At 44.0% G+C, this 22,557-nt stretch overlaps 1 protein-coding gene across 2 annotated transcripts in view; it reads left to right on the top strand.

Moving 5' to 3' along the window:
- LOC142591780 (arylsulfatase B-like) overlaps positions 1–22,009 on the top strand; it is a 32,477-nt gene extending 10,468 nt beyond the window's left edge. The window contains exons 5-11 of one of the 2 annotated variants that reach the window (XM_075703955.1): positions 1,886–2,072; positions 4,786–4,954; positions 7,551–7,648; positions 15,578–15,714; positions 16,435–16,611; positions 18,480–18,610; positions 21,716–22,009. In XM_075703955.1, the coding sequence (XP_075560070.1) occupies positions 1,886–2,072; positions 4,786–4,954; positions 7,551–7,648; positions 15,578–15,714; positions 16,435–16,611; positions 18,480–18,610; positions 21,716–21,918 (1,102 nt within the window). In that variant the 3' untranslated portion in view covers positions 21,919–22,009. The remainder of the gene's footprint in view (positions 1–1,885; positions 2,073–4,785; positions 4,955–7,550; positions 7,649–15,577; positions 15,715–16,434; positions 16,612–18,479; positions 18,611–21,715) is intronic. The other variant, XM_075703956.1, reaches the window with a different exon arrangement.
- The last annotated feature ends 548 nt before the right edge of the window (positions 22,010–22,557 follow it).

Genomic DNA, 22,557 nt, shown 5'->3' with positions numbered 1-22,557 from the left:
ATACAGCACATTAGGTAATGTTCTATGTCACCGCACACACCACACGTTGAACATAATGGTGATAACCACCTTACTGCTCCGCATTCGCACGGGCTCTGCTCGTACCCCTGCGTGGAAGTATAAGACAACATTATTGGAATCTCTGCACTCTACAACAGGGAAAGTGTGGCTTTAGTGTACACTAGCTGTTTAACGTACATATGGCCTTCCATCCTATAGGCTTATCATCGCTCATCCCTTTCTCCAATGCAGAGTAGCAGGATAGTGCGCGCGTGGTCTGGCCGACTTCGGCCTTTACTGTTAACTAATGTCTCCCTCTAGTCAGTATTAAGCTACCAAATAATTCATGGAACTGAGACTTCACTCTAGTTGCACTTTTCTGAATGGTAAAATGTTCTCATCCACAGCTGCTACATTAGCTGAACACACCTCTAGACATCGCAACAAACTTACCTTTCTTATAAAACTGCAGAAATATAAGCAGACTATTTTTTTAATAATGATATCGTACCTTCCAGCTTATTATTTTTTTGTGTGTGGGAGCGACCATTTTATCTAGTATCAACAGTGGGCGAGGAGGAGAGGCCGGGATCCAAGGTTTCGACAAAAGGACTTCATCAGGACTTCCTTGCCGGTCCGCTCGCTAAGGCTAATCCTTCAGCTCTATTTTTTTTTTTTGTCTGAAGTAGATGAATTCGTCTTCATCTTCCAGTGACCCTTTTTCTTGTATGAATTTCAGGTGTTTGTGTAAACATCACTTCGAAATTTACGATGGACGCGTTTTTTTTTTATCAGGAAGAGTTTCATGTGTAAATGGGGCTTTTATTTTGCTGCAGCTTGCTGAGTAAAAAATTCACGGACGCCTGTATACGATGAACATGCGTGATCGTGTGGTCGTTATTTACATATTACTTTCTTGCACACGCGTCACAAAAGATGCATATTTACGGAACGCTCACATAGAAAAAAATAGTTAATAGTTGCTATAGTGTTCCTCTCTCTTCTTATGCGTTTTTGATTTTTATGCTAATTCAACTCAGCGCAGATGCAAGACCAAGTAACCTAGCAGTTAGTCGTACTTTTATTAGATTCCTTCTTAAAAGTTTATCATTGCCCCTTTACTTACGCAAACATGTCAGCGGTGGTCAGTCACTATCCAGCCTTTTTTTTTTTTTACAACTCCGTCACAGGCGAACATGCGAATTGAGAGATTATAAAATAGTACTAGACAAAATGTAAATGACAATGATCTTATTCAAGCTTGAACAATGAAACGGCCCTTGCCAAGCCTGAGTTCGCACGTGTGCGCATTTAAGCCATTTCAGATTGGCCACAGTTGTACTGACCGTTTAAAGTAAAGCTGAGCGTTGACGCATATGACGTTTGTTACGAAACTTTTGACCCGCCGTGGTAGTTCAGTGGCTATTAACGTTGCGTTGCTGTCCACGAGGTCGCGGGTTTGATCCCGGCCGCGGCCGCCGCATTCCGATGGGGGCGAAATGTAAAAGCGCTCGTGCACCGTGAGTTGGGTGCATGTTAAAGGACACCAGGAGGTCATAATTAATCCGAAGTCTCCCACTACAGCATGCATAATAATGAGCTAGTGGTTCTGGCACACAAAACCTTAAAATTTAATTAATTGATTAATGTTAAGGAAACTTATGGAACCTGCGCAAACTGTATTAACGCAGATGTATTACTTAGAAAAACTGACTACCGCTGAATGTATCCTCAGTTAAAAGACAGAAAGCAAAGAAAGATCGGTTGTCAGCTTGTTTATTAGCTACGGGTTTTACTGTTGTTGCTTAAATTAACCGTAAAAACGCGGCGTCGAGTACGCGTACCCGGCGCAAATGTCGGTTCATCGCCGTTTTTCGCGGCGCAGATGGCACCTCGGATACTGCAGCTGGTCGTATACGCCAACGGCGCGCGGCTTCGATTCCTTCTCGGGTTTCTACCTGGGATCCCAGGACCACTACTCGCACACCGCTATGGTCGACATCCACACAGGAGGATTCGACTACCGTGCCAACGCCACGCCCGACTGGGATGCTCGCAGCCGCTACTCTTCGGTGCGTTGCGGGGTTTGCTCGAAGCTTCGAACGAGGGTTCAGCGCATTCGTGCTTTGAAATTACTGTTTTCCTCTAATTGTGTTCATTTCCTATCATTTGTCGTGCAGAGCAGCCCATCAGGAAACACAGAACTAGGGCTTTCCCATGAATTTAAAAAAAAAAAATTATTCCCTCTCATTCTGTGCGGCGATAGCGGGGACACGGCTTCGGGCCAGCCAATCACAAAGAGCAAACAGGAGGGAATATTAAAATAATCGTCACAAAATACGGCCCCGTTGTGCTTGCATTATTACTTTTTTAGCGCCTACCACTTTTATGTTCTTTTGTTCGGCAATATCTGAATACTATCCCAGACTCTCCCGCTATAAGGCACGTAGATCTGGCAACACTTGTGCGCGTAACTAGCCGTGCTACGCTATGAGTGCAAGCATTGAAAATGTCCTTATGCTTTCGAACGCGATCAACATTTCAAGCCGTGCGTTCTCGCAATCGTGGCTCATTAACGTACACGTAGTGAGGCATGGATGTTCTGGGTGTCTAATAAAAGAAAAGTCTGCAAAGGTGGCCTTAGCCTTTCAGGGAAATCTAAGACCGTGCACCGGAGTAAATGAACAGTATATATATACTCACTTACTATCGCTGCGGGAACCATTAGCTTTACTCACTAACTCACCGCGCGTACAGCCGACTGCAAAGAGCTTTAGGAAGACGGTATTTACGGAATAGCTAACTTTCGTCGCTACTTCGCCACTCAGCTGAGAATTTATATGGGCAATAATTTGGCCGCATGGGGAAATATCCTCTGCACCTATCGAACCGAAGGCTGGTACATTCGGGGCAACAAAATTTCGTTTTTTTTTTTCTTTTTCCCCGGATCATGTGCTCCGAAACATCCGAAAGGCAAGGAGGTACTTGGTAGCTTCGCGTACTCCCCTGCTCAGGTTTTTGAAACCACGCGAGTTGGGAAGTTTTTCAATATGTCAAGCCCGACTAAGCTGCGCAAACTTGCTCTTTCTTTTAAATAGTGGCGAGCCTAGTTTGCCGGTGGCACTTGTTGCAGTACGGAACATACGCATATGCTGCGTTATTATGTTTGGCGCAATATTTGTGAAATATACACTGCCTTCGAATGCATCAGATGTCTAGTGAAAAGATAGGATGGAAGGAGGTTGTGAATATGGCAACAGAAGCTTCTAAGGGTGTGTCATGTAGGCGGTCACCCAATTGAAGCGTCAGGCTTCATGATGACTGCCGTTATGTTGTAACTAAGCAGCAAACTGAAGCGCAGAAAGAAAGACAAACATTTTTGAGTATATATAATTAATAATATTTATATGTAAAGGCGTGGATAAAGGACGTCGCAATATTTAACCTCAAACGCCTAAGAATAACGGTTGGCTCGAAACTCGTACAATTCGTGTAGGCCATCATGAGACCCGACGTAATGCTTTCTGTTTATACAGGGGTGCTGATAAGTAAGGTTATTAACACACTGTCGCATATTTAAGTAGGAATGGATTTCCCACTGTATACATGTGCTGCATTGAAGAAATGGGCTGTCCGGCTTTTGAGGGAAATTCAATAAAGGGACCGTCGAACACTTTTCGGACCGCCGTTTTTCGGTCGAGGGCTGCGTAGACTGACAGTTGGAAAGATATATGCAACAAGAATGGCAGTGATAGGTTCACGCATTCCGAAGTTATTCAGCCGAGATATTTCAAAACATAAGGGAAAGAATGCATGCCCTCAACGTAAACATTGCGCGGTATTCTGTTCCCTTGTCTTTCACTCACTCACGGAACACCTCGCCGTCAATGGCATAGCTCGAAGCGCTTACGTAGCGGAAGTTAACAGTTACCTACATGTCATTGCTTGCGGACTACGCCGCTTAACCCGATGTGCTGATGACGCTGTTACCATAGTAAAAAGCAAGTACCTGTGCGCGTTGTGCACATCGCATGTTTGCCACTACTGGTCGAGGAACCTGGTACTGCGAAACGTCTCTTCAGTTCAGCTGCAGTTCAGCGCAGCACCGCGAATAACAAAGAAGGATATGAAAACGACAATGCACCGAGGTGAGAAACCTGCACCTCGTGAACAAGGCAGCGAGGCGACGAGGCTGCTCACGAGGGTACACAAGCGACAAGAGAAGCTTTTTCTAACTCTGAGGTCAGAGGTATGCCGCCATACCAGAGGCGGAAGAACAGCCAGCGCCCCTAACATGGTTTGGGGTTGTCGTGCTTTTTTTTAGACTACGTCTGTTAGCGTTAATATAAAAAGTAAAGCAAATAAAAATAAAATAAAATCACAATTTATCACCCTTTTACTGCAATGAAGTAGTTATCTGCCACTTTTTTTTACCCAGTCATGGAAGATCGAGTGGTGACCTATGCTATGATAAGAGCATCTACGACATCAGTCTGCACAACCTGCCGCAGAAATACGGTGGCTTCAAAAGTGTTTGAGAGCCCCTTTAAGTACAGAACTGTCTAATCAGTATGTATAGTCTGCATGCCAATTTTATTATATGTTTCTTCTCGTAGCAGCTTTCGATGAGTGCAGACGAGCATCTTGTTCCATGGAAAGAAGTGAAAGTGGGAAGATACTGAAATAAGCAACTAGAAGAAAACAGGCCCAGTGACGATCGTCACAGTGATGTTGATGGTCTGACCTCTGGACAGAAAAATGTACACATTCGCATTCCCTGCGCAGAAACTACTAGCGGACGACACGATCAAGTTGCTGGCCGATCACGCGGGACAAGAGCGTCCGCTGTTCCTGTATGTCGCTTTCCAAGCTCTACACGCGCCTTTACAGGTTCCGCCAGAATACAAGGTTCCCTGCACCAAGTACCGCAACAGAAGCCGTCTATTACTATGTGGTACGTACTCCCTTCCGTAATTACCTTTCTCGTAACTTTTTGTTGTCGGTGTTAGTAGTAGGACGCTGCAGGCGAGTTCTGCGCGGAAAACTTCGTCGGCAATCGTTCCACATGAGCGGCTCTCACGCTAACACAAAGATTAACCGCCGCGCGTGCCCAGCAAAGTGGTGTCGCGGAGGAAGGCGAGCAGAAGACGCGGGGCTCCTTGTCCTACGATCTCGGGCTCTTTCCGGAAATGCTGAAAGCACACACGGGGAAGGCTCCTCCGATGTGAGCTTGCGAGCAGCGCTTTTCTTTCTGCACCCCGTAATGCGAGCCCAGGCAAACCCAAGTGTTCCGCGTCACCTACGCCGCACCAAGCCGAGGGAAATGAAGGGAAGCCGAGCTTAAACAATCGCGCTGGTGTGTACGCGTGTCCAGTTTTACTTTGTACACAAGGGTGACTTCTCTGCTGAGCTCCTTAACCATAAATTGCTTCCTGGGAGGCACACTAAGTGACCGAAAACGGTGCGAATTTCTATTTCTGACGCAAACAAGCGTTTTATTACCAAATTTACATTGCCGCCAGGGTATACGTTCGAGTTTAGGGCGTTAATGAAAATTACAACAAGAACAATTATAATAATAATCGTAAGAACTAGCGAGCTTGACTGTGAGATATGCTTAAAGGACGAATGGGTTTTGACGATTTACTGACACCAGCCTTCAGGGCTTCCTTTAAGGCGTACTGACATTACTATTTTCGACTTGTCATTTCTTTTGCATATAAATGATGGTAAAAACTGTCGAAATCACACAAAAAGGTACTGGCAAACATCAGTGCATCATAAATACCTTACTACAATACTCATTTCTATGAATCAGTTTCAGTGTCGGTACTCAGGAGGTGGGTGCCTCATGACGTCATTATTCACTAGGTCGCACCTTTATTGCGATCGCTGCGGAACTGCGGTTGCCGCAAGCTAGCACAGTCACAAGAAATGCGCGCAGCATTTGTGTTTTCTTTTTATGGCTAACGGCATCGTACCTAGCGCTACGTGACGTCAGCAAGTTTTACTCTCTATAATGATTTCACGGTAATGTCTGACTCCAGGCCCGGCATTTCGAGATCAACGTTAGTGTAAAATATAAGTATTTTCCAATCGCCATACCTGCTAAGTGTTATATTTTACGTGCGCGAAGCATGCAGTTTCTACAACTTCGAAACTATGTATCAGTATTCCTTTAAAAGAACCTGCCGCGGTAGCTTAGTAGCTGTGGCGTTGCGCTGCTGGGGTCAAGGTCGCGGGTACGATCCCAACCCCCCCCCCCCCCAAAAAAAAAAGAAAATTAAATTATGGGGTTTTACGTGCCAAAACCACTTTCTGATTATGAGGCACGCCGTAGTGGAGCACTCCAGAAATTTCGACCGCCTGGGGTTCTTTAACGTGCACCTAAATCTAAGTACACGGGTGTTTTCGCATTTCGCCCCCATCGAAATGCGGCCGCCGTGTCCGGGATTCGATCCCGCGACCTCGTGCTCAGCAGCCCAACACCATAGCCACTGAGCAACCACGGCGGGTGGCACGATTCCAGCCGTGGCGGTCGTGACTGGAACTGCAACGAAGCTTCATTCATAGCTCGAGACATCTCGGGGCATGCATGAAGCTATTAGTTACAGGTTGTTTGTAAATTCGCTTCGAACTCTGTCTTTAATAAAACAACATTGACGTATCAAGGCTGCAGGACAAAGCAAATACGTTTCTCTACGTTCGAAATATGAAGCGTGAACAAATTGCAAGTTTTAATTCCCGTTCCTCAGGAACTGCAAGCCCGGCCGAGTAGCTCACATCAGCTTCCTCTTTGCAGTAATGGTGTGTCTGTCCACGAGCTGGCATGTCCCCCATTCTATCATCAGTAAAATCTGAAACTTGCATAGAGACATGATAGCATAAGTGTGCACACTTGTTTACAGAGACAAAAATTATGTTTAACGTAAAGGTAGTAAGTTTGCCTATTCTGGGACATGCTTTTTTAATATCTTAATGCTGAACAGTGTAGCTTTTGCTTCTAGTAGCAAGAAAAAAAAAATAACCAGACGTTTTGACAAGAAAGCATCAGCTTGACGGAGTTCATTAGCGCGTTATATAACCAGAAAAAAGAAACACTTTATTACGGTGCTGCTTTTCGCCATATACTGTCACGAACACGTTCTACCAAAATATATTGTTGCTCCGTCACCTGTAAAGGCAATCTATTGCGATTCATTCTGACATGGGTGCACAGAAAATAGGCAGCGATATTTATAAGGCTCTCCATGTGCACCAGCAGCGAAGTGTTTCACCCGCTGTTTGATAAAATTGCAGAGTCAACATATCGTTTGTTTCTTCCTTCTTTTCTTGTTCTCTCTTCTTGTTGCAGAGATCACATCTTTACGAAACACTTTAGTTGAAGGCTTAATATTCGATATATGGTACTATAATTGATGCACTCCTGCACGAACGAATAGACCTTTCAGAAATGGCATTGAGAGCTGCGAATACCCCCTTGAATACCCCCCCCCCCCCCTTAGATAATATTTAAAATATGCTCCGACATGAAAATTGCCCCTTTTCAGGCATGCTGAATGCACTGGATGAAGCCGTGGGAAGAATCGAGAAGGCTCTTCTGCACTACGGATACTGGAACAACACGCTGCTGGTATTTACGAGTGATGTGAGCAAGTCAATGCACTTTCAATTATTTTCCCTGCTTACTTCATGCCTAAAAAAATTGCCTTAGAACTTTGAAAACTCTAGAAACAGAAGTACCTAAAACTGCCACGCAAATACTTTGAACGCACTGCTGACGGAGTGACGCGAAGCTTTTAGTGCATTTTTTTCTCTTCTGGTTGTTGCAGAATATTGAAACGATAAATCATGTCTCCCTTGTGTTAATTCCTGGATGCTAAAAAATGATGGGTTGCGTGAGTTCTTGCATTAGAACTGAAAATCCGCAGGAGATGTTACGTATTGTGAGAGAAAATAAACGTCTCCTGGGGCAATAACGAATGCGAGAGAGATAGAAAACAGAAAGGAAGGACTTAAGAATGTACGATATGTATGTACATATTCGTATGTAAGGACAGCGTGGTCACTCGGATCTTTGTTCGTTGTGTGCAGGTCGGCAGACACAGCGCCGCAGAGCAGCGCTGCTTGTTTAGAATGCAAAGCTGATGAGGCACGTGGCATTTAGCTGCAAGCTCCCGAATTGGCAAACATAGTCACCGTGACCCAGTGTCGGTAAACTCTTATCATTATCCCGTATACCCCACGTGGTTTGATCGCCACTTGCTTGTAGCGCGTTGTATCTCGCAGTCCGCGATTCTCACTCCCGCTCTTCGTGCGCGCTGCGGGTATACCTGGTGCAAATCGCGAGGCTCATGAGCCGCCTTGAATTCCACGCGTCATCCCGACCTCGTGCGTAGGACGAATGCGGGAAGCGAAAACAGGCACGGAAAATGTAGCCGGGTTTGATTCTACGAGATCCTTTGCTTTCGGTATGTTGTGTGCTTGCGCGTTTTGTTTGTGTTGTGTGTCTATCGTATGTCCCGTACCCCCCACTCGCCCCTCCCTCTCACTCTCTGGCTATAATCGTTATTTTAAAGGGTAGATAGATGCGAGTTCATGCTTCTAAGGAAATGAAGTACTTGTGGTCTGTACTGCGTACTGAACTTGAACAGAGCTTTTTGTTTCCACGTGCCATCTGTGTTAGTAAGTGGAGGAACTCCTGCGCACACTGCTGAAGGCTTTAACGTGTATAGAGCATATCGGTAGCGGCGCGAACAGGCGTTAGATGTCGAGGTAACTCTCCGTTGTGCCATCGTTACCTCTGTTATGATCATCTTTATTATGTTTCATAGCATTCCTTTAATTTAGTTATATTTATTACTATTATTTATTTCTGATTTTTCTTTTGCTACAGAGTAAAGAAAAATGAAGTAGCCGAGGTACTCTTGCCCGCAATCTCTCCACAGCAACCTATTTATAATAGAGCTGGACAGACGGACCAAATTTCTTCCTCAAATTCTCAGCAATGGAACCGTTAGCAGAGGAATGCTTAGAAAAATAGTAGGCACTACGCCTCCTTCGCAGAAATCGCACCCGTTCATTTGAACGAGCTGGACATATATTTATGCACAAAAGGTTTGAATCGAAAGTGCGCGCAGTGGTAAACACTTCTAGCGATAACTGAGAAGTATGTGTTTTGACAGCTCCAATGTATGGAGCCTCGAATGAGTGTTACATTCCGCAAGAAGGTAATGAAGAAGGAATATTCACGCTGCGTACTTTGAAGCGTTGACCATCAAGCATACGAGGATTTCACCAACACGTATGCAAAAGCACGCATGCGTGCACATCGGGAACACGCGGCGACTTCACTAGATGAGGCGTGCGCGGTGGTTCGTTTTTTTATTCTGTTGCTTTTGTTGTACCATTTTCTTTTTCTTTATTTTTGCTTAGACTATGAGGCTAACTTCTTGAAGCAACTTTGTTTTTCTTTCATTCTTTTTTTTTTCTGCCGCCGGCGAAGTTGAAGATGCCATCTTAGTTGGTCTTGTCTTGGGGCATCGTGCGACTTATGATAATAGATCGCAACACAGTGTTTGTGCTGCACGGGAAACCGGAAAAGAGTGACGGTGTAGCGCGTGCGCCAGTTGCACAAGGATTCGGGTCGCACGTGATGTCGCTGCGAGCCCACTCAGGCAAAGTCCGAGCGAGAATAAACATGGCGACGGTGAACCGTGTTGTCGCATACGAATCGCTCGCGAGTAAACATTGCGTGCAACGTCTGTGCGTTAAATAAACCTCATCTGGGACATCCATCGAGGAGCTTCCAAGCTTCATGTGGGAACAGGAAGAATAACTTGGGAAGTCTGCTTGACGTGCAATGCTTGCGAGGGCGGGTCATGTAACGTTGACTTCAGCGTTGCACTGCGTGGCAGGGGTAATGATGCGGGCATACATGCTGTCGACAGACGGCGGATATCGCAGTTGTCGCGAGTTGACTGCGCGTCGTCTGATCGGATGTTGTCGACTCTCATCAGTAGCAGCGATGCCCAATATCATTGTGTTACACAGCTTATATGGTACGCCAGTCTTCGGGTCACCGCATTACCCAGTGTGGTGGGTCGAACGTATCATGCTGGAACACGTTCTGCGTTCGTATGATTCGCATGAAAATGTCTGTAATTAGCGCGCTTTGTAATCGAAAACTTAGCGCGCTCAACAATGTCTGAAAAATGAAAAAAAAAAACACTGCTTGGATTAAACACAGCTTCCTTTGGAACATGAAGCCGACGTCGGAAGTAAAAACAATTTCCGGGGTTATACGTTAACTAAACCTCAATGGGCCGATTGGATTTAGGGCCCACGGTAAAACCACAAATGAGGCAGTGCAGGGGGACATGGGTTGGGTGACATTGCAGTCAGAGAAGCGCAGAGAGCGAAATTAGTTTTCAAGAAAGGCTTAGGAACTTGGACTAAAAGAGATGAGGGGCTGAAGTGCAGAAAATCTTCCCCTCGAAAAGAAAAATGTCGAAAGGAAAATGTCCAGAAAGTTGGCAGCCAAGTACAAGGCAATTGAAACTGTAAATAAACAAGGCGGAGCCATTAAAAAGAAAGTTAGAAAAATAGAAACAGTAAATTGGATGCAAAGGGTGAAAATAAAAGAAAAGTTCATGGAGATTTACAAATACGGCAAGAAAGAAATAAGAAAGCGAAATATGTACGATAACACAAAGGGCAGTACCTATAGCTATTTCAGTCCCGAGTGGGCTGCTTCAGGGCAAAAACGTATAGGAGCAAATATTCGCAACATGATGAGGTAGCAAAAGTACAAATATGACCCAGCACATCGTAATGGCATTGCAAAATGTTCACCCAGCAGGACCCATAGGGAACGTCCACCCTCAGTAAGCGCTGGGATTCAAAGCGTATGAAAGCATTAACTGTTCAGCACTCGAGATAAGCAAGAGACGTTTAGAGTATTGGTGGAAAAAAGGAGCGAAAAGGTTAATAGAACTTGAGTCGTTACGTGCATACGTAACCGTAGAATACAGTGACAGAGGTTTAAAGGAGGAGAGAAAGATGAAGGTCACAATCAAAATGCTAGACTGATATGCATCTATATTATACCTGTTTACCTCAATCGCAACGAGCTATGGAAAGAAGAATGATAGGTGTAACGTTAAGGGATAAGAAAAGAGCAGATTGAGTAAGGGAACAAACGCGAGTTAATGATATCGTAGTTGAAATCAAGAAAAAGAAATGGGCATGGGCAGGACACGTAATGAGGAGGGAAGGTAACCGATGGTCATTAAGAGTTACGGAATGGATTCCAAGGGAAGGGAAGCGTAGCAGAGGGCGGCAGAAAGTTAGGTGGGCGGATGAGATTAAGGAGTTTGCAGGGACAACATGGCCACAATTAGTACATGACCGGGGTAGTTGGAGAAGTATGGGAGAGGCCTTTGCCCTGCAGTGGGCGTAACCAGGCTGATGATGATGATGATGATGATGATGATGATGATGATGATGATGACTTCAATCAGGCTAGGTGAATATTTGTCGCCGCCCCGTTTCGAAGGGGATGCCAATAGAATGATCAATAAATCAATCAATCAATCAATCAATGAAATGTTTATTATAGTGCCCATGAACAGCTACATAGCCTTTGTACTGGTGCACTTAAAAAGTAATACGCGTGACAAAATGTACAGAGAAGAGAAATGAGGAAGTCAAAACGATGCGGGACAGAGAAAGAAATAGGGAAACAGAAAAGAGGAGGTGGGCATAAAAGGGAATTAATCGTACAGCATGATTCTCTGCATTTATACAACACACAGGAAATGAACTCTGAAATATGTCTATACAGGCTGAATACTGAATACATATTTTTTTGTTAATAATAATAATAATAATAATAATAATAATAATAATAATAATAATAATAATAATAATAATAATAATAATAATAATAATAATAATAATAATAATAATAATAAATTTACTGTGCCCAGGAACAACCACGAGGTCTGAGTGCTGTTGCACGCATACATAAAAAAAGAAACACCGGCTAATATATGTAAAAAATTAATAAAGGAAAAAATCTTGAAAAGGCGAGTTTACATACAGCAAGGCGCAAGGCGAATATAAAAGGAAAAGGAGGAGAACGACAGTTGAACAATATGTGAAACTATGATACAACAACGCAAAGCTCCGAAAAGAACCATGACAGCGGGTTATGAAAAATATAGAGATCGTGAAAATAAACGTTATAAAGACTCCGTATTCTGTGGACGGTGAAATGTTGGTCATGACGGGCAGGAACATAGAAAGGTCTATGCTCTCAGGTGATATTGCGTGGAATGCAAAACAGGATACAACTGAGGAGTTCGGGGCAGGGGAGGATAAGGTGAAAGAGTTTGAAAAGAAACAGATGGTCAGCGCGGTCACGTTGGCAGCGAAGTAAGGACAATGACAATAATCCGACAGTGCTAGAACGAGGTTTTGTGCCCGTGTCAGCAAAGCGGTGATTATATATGCTTAGGAACTTTTTGTGGACTCGATCTATAATGTCACTGTTAGATCTAGATATACCCTTCCATACGACCGACGCGTATTCGGTTTGAAGAAGACAGATTGTTGTGTACAACTTGCGGAACGATGAATGAGACTTGAATTCCATCGCTAGTCTGCCATCAGATCCAAGAGAGAGCGCATACCTCGCATTGCAACGCGTTTAGTTTGAGCTGAAAAGTGGTTGTATCAAAGAATACACCGACATCATTGATCTCACAGACCTTACACAGTAGTACAGAGTCTACAGAATAAGAAAAAGAAATGCTTGCTGTTCTTCCTCTGAAAGTAGTAACATTGGTCTTTAATAATAATAATAATAATAATAATAATAATAATAATAATAATAATAATAATAATAATAATAATATTAATAATAATAATAATAATAATAATAATAATAATAATAATAATAATAATAATAATAATTTATTTATTTATTTATTGACCGTGCCCCGCACAAACATGAGGTCTAAGTACTGGCGCATGCACATTTGAAAAAAAAAAGAGAAAAAATTCAGTCACTTTAGCATACGCTAAAGAGGACGAAGGTAAACGCCTGCGCGCGCAGGACACAATTAAATTACTTGGCATTCTCATTCGGATGCCTTGTTACTTCCTATTACTTGATTTCTCCCACCAAAGCTCGTGAGTTCGAGTGTCTTAATTAACTATATGTTAATTAACTTTGTCTTAATTAGAATCGCCTTTATTAGTACCAAATATCTTAATTACCTCTATTTTGTGCTTTAATGCATAAAACAGCGTTTTCTTAAATGAAGTAACTGGAACGCCAATGCATTTCGTCGGACACTTTGAAAATAAATATCGCGGAACTGGTGCTGTCCTGAGAATTCGTTCCAAGTGGATACGCCCTCCGAACTCACCACCCGCCGTGGTTGCTCAGTGGCTATGGTGTTGGGCTGCTGAGCACGAGGTCGCGGGATCGAATCCCGGCCACGGCGGCCGCATTTCGATGGGGGCGAAATGCGAAAACACCCGTGTGCTTAGATTTAGGTGCACGTTAAAGAACCCCAGGTGGTCAAAATTTCCGGAGTCCTCCACTACGGCGTGCCTCATAATCAGAAAGTGGTTTTGGCACGTTAAACCAAAAAAAAAAAAATTATTATTGTTATTATCCGAACTCACCGGCAAACATCATAGATTTAAATATGTGCTGTAAAGGAGTGAAATATTAAGTTCTTTAGCTCAATTATGTTAATTATTTAATTAAGCTTTTTGATTTCTTGTAGAACTAATGGTCGCCTCATCGTGTAGTTTAGATGAAAGGTTAGAGTTGCGCTATCTGCCACAGGCAACATATAAGAACGTTGGACCTTCTAAAAAAAAGAAACATCTGACATACTGCAAATACTGTAATTACAGCTGCGGAGCACTGACATTCGTACATCTCGCAAGTAAAAATGTAGAGCTTTTCATATGTATGTATATTGTGCGTGTGTGCAGTATTAGATAATATTTATTCCGATTGCAGCTATATGGACACTCCAGGCGCATTTCTGCCGTCGCCGTGAGGTCCCGTAATAGTCAAAGGGCGATAAAATCGTCGCCGCGCGCCGTATGCTGTATATGCGAGTGAAAGCGGGTGAGGGGGAGCCGGCGATCACGGCTCAATCTCGCGCACACAAGAGAGCAAAGCGGGGAATAAGCGCGCCGTCTTCCGTCGCCCGCAACGCTCTGGGGGGAGGGGAGGGGGCGTTCTTCTCCTGGTCGCTGTATCTTGAAAGCAATCTGCGGCGGGTACAGAGTCCGCGCTGCGCTTTGTTTTCGCAGCTTAGTTCCCGTTGATGCGAGACGCTGCACGAAGGTCAATTCGCTCGCTGCTGCTGCCGTGCTTCTTCACTACAGCGCTTTGACAGCGAGTTTCCGCGGTCATCGAGTCAGATGTGTTCATGTTGTCTTGTGCGCGCGTGATACTATGCTTGTTAATTTAGTTAGTATACTTATGTTTACAAGTTTATAGGGCCAATAGAACTATTATTCTTGCTTCGTATAGCTGTCCACTAATTTGCTATCGCAGTCGGTGCTTCGCCTTTCGGGCGAAACTGCGACTTTTTTCTTTTTGCATGCGCTTTCAAAGAGAACTTGCAACATGGATATTTTTGTTAATAAAAATGTGCAAATCTGGAGAGTAATGTGATTCGCTGAAAATTTGGTTTCAGGTGTTTGTTGCGTTTCTTGTGTGTGTGCGCATTTTCTAAATTTACCATATGAAGTGTGCACATAATTTGTGTTTATATAAGCTATTATATAGCGATTAGCTGCAGTATCCCTGTAGGCTAAACGTGTTACAGTGCAAGAGATGCGCGGCAACGAAATATTCCATGAATAATATGAGCGTAATTTCTGATTATTTTTTTTTAGAAATAAAATATAGAAAGCACAATATGCGTCTTTTTTTTCTTTAGAGAAACACGATACAAAATGCTGCCTTTCCTTCCCAAGCGCTGTCCGTGTGTCAGACTCCCCTTCCTACTCAGCAAGTACTTCCGGAGTAACTGTTTGTAAGACAGTCTTTAGCGAAGCAGCAGCTGCAGCAGCATGTGTATAATGCACACAACATTATCGTGAATTTGAATTAGCACATTCCACTGACAGTCTTTTGCAGAGATATAATACAATATTTCGTTGTGATTGACGCGAAAGAAATTTGCGACGCAAAATAATGAACCAACACCTTGCTTTTCACTTGGCTGATTGATGTTGCGTATAATTTAAACATGGGCACGTGACGCTACAACTTTTCAAAAACGTTGATGGCTCTACGGCCGCTTTCCTGTAAATAAAACAAATAATAATTACGGAACCAGCTGCCCGATGGTGCGCAGTAAAAATGAATGCTGAACATATGGAAGAGTTAGATCAGGAAAGGAAGCTATCGCACGACTGGGCGGGCACGGCTGAACTTTTGCTTCCGGTTGCGTGTCATCGAAGGTTTCGCACAAAATGTTCGTCTTCGCGTCGCCATCGTGTCTTATACTATAAGAACAAGTACTGGGATTCGCAGAATGGCGGACAAATTCTCGAAGGCGGGAACAACTGGCCGCTGCGTGGGAACAAGAACACCCTGTGGGAGGGCGGCACCCGAGTGCCGGCTTTCGTGGCAGGACCGTTGCTCAAGAAGACGGGCTACACAAACAGCAAGTATGCTTGCGTGCTTTCGAAACACGTTTGAAGTAGTATGCAGCAGACATGGTCAACTTAATTGACAACTTCTCGAGAAACGAAGCGAGCAAAGACAGCACTGGACACATTCAGCAACAAAGGATTATATCTAGCCAAGCTTCTTTTGTTTTGTTTTGCAGGGCGCAGGAAGTGAGTTAACCAGGGGTGAATCAGGATTCTAGCCGCAATATTCACAGATGTCGCTATAACTTTTCGGACGAAACTACCTCTACAGTAGTAATCGACGGGTGTGCTAATAACAAAGCCCGAATTCTGACGGACTGTCAAGTGAAAATTGTATGCGTGCCGCTGCGAACGTTTAAAGCAACTTATACTGCACGGAACGTTGCGAGACTTACTGCACCAAATGCTGCTGTCACTGTTTGGGCCTTTTTGGGGCAGAACTGACGTTTTTTTTTTTCACTATGCAGAGCAGACTCATGCGTTATTTATTGATCTTATCGTTACGGTATCGGTCATCTTACGTAAACAAACTATCCCGGTTTTAAAATTCTCTCGTCGCACACGGACTGCACGTGATCAGCTCTGGTCATCTGCAAGCCTCGGTGAGATACACTTGAGGACACCGTTTGCCACGTCACGTGGCGCAACAGTGTCGCGCTTCGCGGCGCATGCGTATCACGCATGCGCCGTATACCTTTGACTTCTGTGATTGTCGGGTGGCAACCCTTGTCGCAGAGTGGTGCACGCGATCGACTGGTTTCCGACCCTGTTGAGCCTGGCCGACGAAAAAGGTGGCCCCGAGAGCCTCGACGGAGTGAACCAGTGGCAGGTTCTCAGCGAGGATGCAGCTCAAGTGCGCCAGGAATTCGTGTACAACATTCGTAAACGCGCACATTTGGAAGGAGCGATCAGGTATGGGCCGCGTTGAAGCTGCGATGAGAGGTTAGGATATGTGTAGGTGTCGAGAAATTGCATTATTCGAAATAAATCTTCGCCTTTTTTTGCACTAGTTCGCCTCGTTTAATTGGCTGCATTTTATTCAAGATATTGTTGCCAAACGGACGGACGCTTGTGACTTCAATAATTTATCTGGGTGCAGGCGGGTAGTCCAGCTTGTCCGATTGTTGCCTACCATTGATCCGCATTAGAGTTGACAGTGTCATTATGTACGTTGGAAGTTAGCCGACATTGGCATTTCCGACAAGAAACGCCGGATTAAATCAGAGTATTGCATTCTTCCTGGAGTACGTGTCGTAATAATTCATTACCTCTATAACCTGCCGCGAATTTAAACCAAATGAGGTTCTTGAAAACCAGAATAACACACTATAGATTCCATCCTAGTACTGACAGATTTAGAAGTGCTGCAAGAATGGACCCGTGACAAATGTAGTCTGAATGAGTAACCATTCGTGACACCTGAGCTATTTAAGAATTAACAACAGGGAGTACATTTTGCCCACAATTTTAACTTGATCTCGTAAAGCTTTGCCTGTCATTACGGTAGATTTCTATTTGCTTCAGACCCTTTCGCTTCTGTAACATCTATCGATACTATGCATGCTCACAAGCTGTGGAAGGGGTGCTGACACAGAATCTCCAGTTTCCGTTTTTCCTGCTTCAAATTGAAATTTCAGTGTAAAGACGTAACATAATCTCGAATTCTAAAGGAAAAAGCAGGAACAACTATCCTGACACGGCTCTTGTTGATTACGCATCCTTTTTTACGAAGGCCATTTCAGCGCGCGTTTCCATCTTATCTCTAAGCCTCAGTGAATGCACTTTCGCGTGCCCTGCGCATTACCGCGGCTATAGTGTTATGCAATTTATAACATTTTCGTTTATGACTTCTGTCTTCACGCTTCTGTCAGTAGGAATTATTTCTGGAAACGAAACTCGCCTAATGAGATCTGTCGTGAATTAACTTTTGCTGATTTGAGTATTCTGAACTGTTATGCGCGATGGGTCATAACGGATGCGCAGTCAGGAAAAGGCAGCCAGAACTGTGGTGTCTATACGGCTTTAATGCTGCGTTTACAGGCCTAAAAAGAAGGAAAGATGCAGATTGAAGTTTAATGTGCACATCTAGGTCAGTTTTTTAGTCTTCTGAAATGGAAAATGAAGGTCAGCACTCTATAGTATTTTACTGCCCTCTTTGGTCGCCTTTTGATTTCTCTGAGTTCTCTCCGTTGCAATATATCTGCGTGATGCGTGTATACACGTTGGTAGTATATGCGCGCTGCATGTATGTATGCTTGTATTCTCTTTTGTGAATTTTCATCATAGATAGCGTTAAGACTATATTTGTGATCTTGCGCTTCTTTGCGTGCTCTACTTACTTGTTCCTCCTATTAATCTTCATATCATTGTAACGAATAGATGTCATTATACTATAAGTGTTATTTCTTATACGTAAGTATTATTCTAAATATAATAAGTGAAAAGAAGTAATTGTCCCTATCTGTCCCTAATGTCGTTTCCATAAAAGAAAACATCGCCAAGGCGCAGCCAGGGTGCCAGGATTATAATGAGGTGGCGCAGAATGTGGAATATAGATTATTTATGCTGTTTTATTGTGTATCGTGCGCAAGACGCCGGAGACCTTACTTGAAGTAATCAGAGCTACGCTATACTATATACCAAGCTGCGTGCCAGTAAAATGCACGAAAACACAGGGCAACGACGTTTTCACTTGTGCTAGGGATCTTGCACTCCAGCATGCTTTAGATATCACTCGCGTTCACTGTCTCACGCATGTCCTCTTCTTTGCGTTTGTTCAGAAATGGCGACTACAAGTTCATCTTAGGTGACGCTGGCCATCCGAACGGCTGGTACCCGGAACCAGATTTTGAGGATTTTGCTGGAAACGAAGACTCAAGAAACATATCGCGTGCCCTCTTCAACGTCCGTAGTAAGTAAACACTAGCGCGTAGCTTGATACTCTACATTAAAAATAAAAATTAAATTTTGGGTTAACCATAACCACGTTATGGTTATGAGGCACACCGTAATGGCGAAATCCGGATGAATTTCGGCCACCTCGTGTTATTTAACGTGCACCCGATGCACGGCATGTGGGCGTTATTTATGCAGTTTGCTTCCATCGAAATGCGACCGCCGCGACATACATATATATATATATATATATATATATATATATATATATATATATATATATATATATATATATATATATATATATATATATATATATGGTATTTTTGTTCATTTGCACCAAATTTTTTAGAGATTGCCTATGGCAGATAGCACAATTCTAACCCTTGATTTAAATCACTCGATGAGGCGGCCATTACTTCTACGAGAAATCAAAATTTCCAATTGTATACGTAAATTAATTACGCTAATTAACTTTTAATTCATTACTTTACGCCACATATTTCAATGTACGAATTATAGCTGCTGAGCTCACACGGCATACCCACTGGGAACGAATTCTCTGGACAGCACCAGTTCCGAGATATTAACTTTCAAAGTGTCCGAGGAAATCCATTGGCGTTCCATTTACTGCTTCAAGAAACCGCTGTTTTGTGCCTTGAAGCAGAAAAGCAAAAGGAGCAAAAAAAATCACGCACACACACACACGCACACGCATGCACGAACACGCACTGAACCATCAAGTTTACAACTTGAAACTCAGCGATAAAATTGATATCACAGTTCTGAAAGCTGCACCTATCGAGACAGCTAATCTGGACAAAATCGATGTATTATGCACCGCGCTGAAATATTCCGCAAGTGTTTCAGTGCGACCGTAGCGTGTGCGTGCACGAGCGCGCGCATATGTGTGTGTCTGTGCGTGCATGTGTGCGTGCGTGTGTGTGTGTGTGCGTGTGTGTGTGTTTGTGTGTGTGCGTGTGTGCGCGTTATTTTCAGCAATTTTTGCAAACATTATATCTCCCATGTATGCTGCATCCCATGTATCCTATGTATGCTACCATATACCAAGTTTGTTCGCTTCAGATGCATAACAGGTGCAGTTTATAGAAGTGCGATATCGCTTTTGGTGCAGAGATGCCAATATGTAAACCGCGTGCTTCATATTTTTTAAGCTTATCGGTTTTCGGAAATATTGCAAAAAACTATTACGCTCTAAATCACAATACTGCCTACTGCAGTCGACTGAATGAAGCCTTCTTTCCTAAATGCAACAATTTTCATTCAGATCAATTCAGCGGTTGTCTTTACTTGCGGACATCTTTCTGTGGCTATATGAAGGGAAAGCTACGGGGGCGTAGGTTCTGCACATGTGTTACCGCGCCAAGTAGTCCGCCAGCGCTTGACAGTGCTTTTGGTTGCTCGAAACAGACGCTGATTCGACACAGCTTCCACGTGCGACGGTATCACTTTTGCCCAGACGCTGAAGGGAAAAGCCGCAAAATAATTAAGCTTTTACATTCAGTGGTGCGTTTTGTCTTATTTAACTGTTGCTATAAGAAGTTTAGGTTTTCTCTATCCCAGCTTAAACTTAAGTAGATGAAAACACGGGACTCTTTTCAGAAGTGCTCTCACTTGTGCGCGCTTTGCCTCCGTATGTTCCCTTCATAGCAACAGAAAGTTGTCCGCGAGTATAATTAGAGAATTTCCGCGTTTCACATCGAATTGAATCAGGAAGTGGGTGTTGGCGATGTGCCTTCTCTGAGGTGTAAAAGCCAGGGCTACCTGTTCTTTCTAAACGATGCTGCTAAAGAGTACGACACTCACTGAAATGAATGATATATATATATATATATATATATATATATATATATATATATATATATATATATATATATATATATATATATATATCCAACTCCCACTTCCTGATTCAAATACGCGTGAAACACGGAAACTGTCTAATTACACTTGCGGACAACTTTCTGTGGCTATGAAGGGAAAGCTATACGCAGGTAAAGCGCGCACAAGTGAGAGCGCTTCTGAAAAGAGTCCCGTGTTTTCATCCACTTAAGTTTAAGCTGGGAAAGAGAAAACATAAACATTTTATAGCAACAGTTAAATAAGACAAAACACACCACTGAATGTAAAAGTTTACTTATTTGCGGCTTTCCCCTTCCCCGCGTCTGGGCAAACGCGAAACTTTCGCACGTGGAACCTGCGTCGAACACACACACACACGTGTATGTATATATATATATATATATATACATCAGATTATCAGGGAGAGCACAATACATTCGCAAAGTCAAAACGCGCTGAAGTGTTTATAGTCGTTCGCCCAGGCAGTTGTCCGAAGAGCGTGTTATTACGTTTACCGGGTAACCACGTGGCGCCTCGATGCGGTTTCATGCGATTGTCGACTTCTGCGAGCATTGTGAGGAACGGCGTGAGCCAACGCTCTCGGCGGGTGGCTACATGTTCGTGTGCATAAATATCGACAGAAAGTAGAGGTGAGTGCAGGCACCGGCGTAGCGCACTGCATGCGGCATACGGAGGCAGTTTTCTGAAGTTCTACGGGGGGTGCATTGTAGTTTGCTCGTTCATTCACTTTATCAAAATTGCGCAAACTAAAGTCTCACTACAATTAAGGCCCTTCCATTCAGACTCGCATTTCCTGAAATAAAAAAAAAGAAAGCTCGCCTTCAGCTATCACTTTTATGAAGAGATTCGGGCGGTCGATCAGTTCGCTCTCGCCCTGCTGTCTGATAGCCTTGTGTCAAATAATTAAGAATTACAGTATTAAAGAATACAAGACGGTATATAAAGACGGCGAAGCCGGGTCGGATCATCCAGCGAGGATGAATATCTTCAGCAATGAGGCTTTCTTTCAGAAGCAGTTGTACAGAATTCATTGTAAGTAGCTACGTGCTGCTCTGTAGGTGGATGCCCATTTTCCCGTTCCCGAGTCGTCCTCCACGTAGCGGACCTGCGCGGTCTCTGATTTGTTGAACACACATTCCTTCGATGCACAGGTCGCAAGGCGTCTCCCGCTCGGAGTTCCTTAGCCAACTTTTCGACTCGTCAACCTTAACTCCTCCGTACCTGGTCGTGCATGCAGGCGATCCGGAAGAAAGGCACGACCTGTCACCGTCGCAGCCAGAGCTCGCGGCGCTGCTCGAGAAGCGGCTGCGGACGCTCGCGCGCCGCCTGGTGCCCGAGGACGACCCCAGCGACGACCCGCGCGGCGACCCTCGGCGGTGGGGCGGCGTGTACACGCCCGGATGGTGCGAGCCACGCGGGCAGCTCGGCCCCTTCCTGTGACGAGCGCGGCGGCTCTTCTTCACGAGTACCCTTGACCTTAACTGAAGGAAGATTGCACAACAAAGAATGACAATAAAAATGAGCGCAAAGTACAGTGACATCCGCCGATCGTGGCAGCACGATTCCGCAGCAACGGCTTACCGTACGCATAAGATGCCATATGCATTGCCAAAATACTTTGTTAACCCTTTACTGCACCTTGTTGCATTTACGCAACATTCCGATGAACGGCGTTAAAAAGAGAATCAAAGTCTGTTGGAGCTGCCTGTACACGTTGTTGCATTTCCGCAATATTCTCTTAAAAAACGGCGCCTGTGCTGCCGTCTGTGCTCATCCTTCGCACCTTCTAGTAAAACAAACGCGGCGGAGGCTGCACGCGCCCGCGAGCAGTGATACAGGTAAGTTTTGCCCAATTGTAAATGTAGTTCACCATAAGACAAGGAGGAAAAAAGAAATTCTTACGCTAAGCTCCACATCCTCCTGACTCTGCAAAAAAAAAAAAAAAAAAACTTTGTTTTCTCGGAATAGTTTGTTCCTGGCGACGGAACGTTGCTATGTTGCGCAAATGCAACAACGTGTGAATGGTTTACTTTCTTCGGAAAAGTGAAATGGCTCCCAAACACTTTTATGGCCGAGAAA

This window comes from Dermacentor variabilis, chromosome 1, assembly GCF_050947875.1.
Source record: "Dermacentor variabilis isolate Ectoservices chromosome 1, ASM5094787v1, whole genome shotgun sequence".
Taxonomy (NCBI): domain Eukaryota; kingdom Metazoa; phylum Arthropoda; class Arachnida; order Ixodida; family Ixodidae; genus Dermacentor; species Dermacentor variabilis.
The sequence above is the reverse complement of the archived record's forward strand: the minus strand, read 5'-3'. Positions and strand labels throughout refer to the sequence as shown.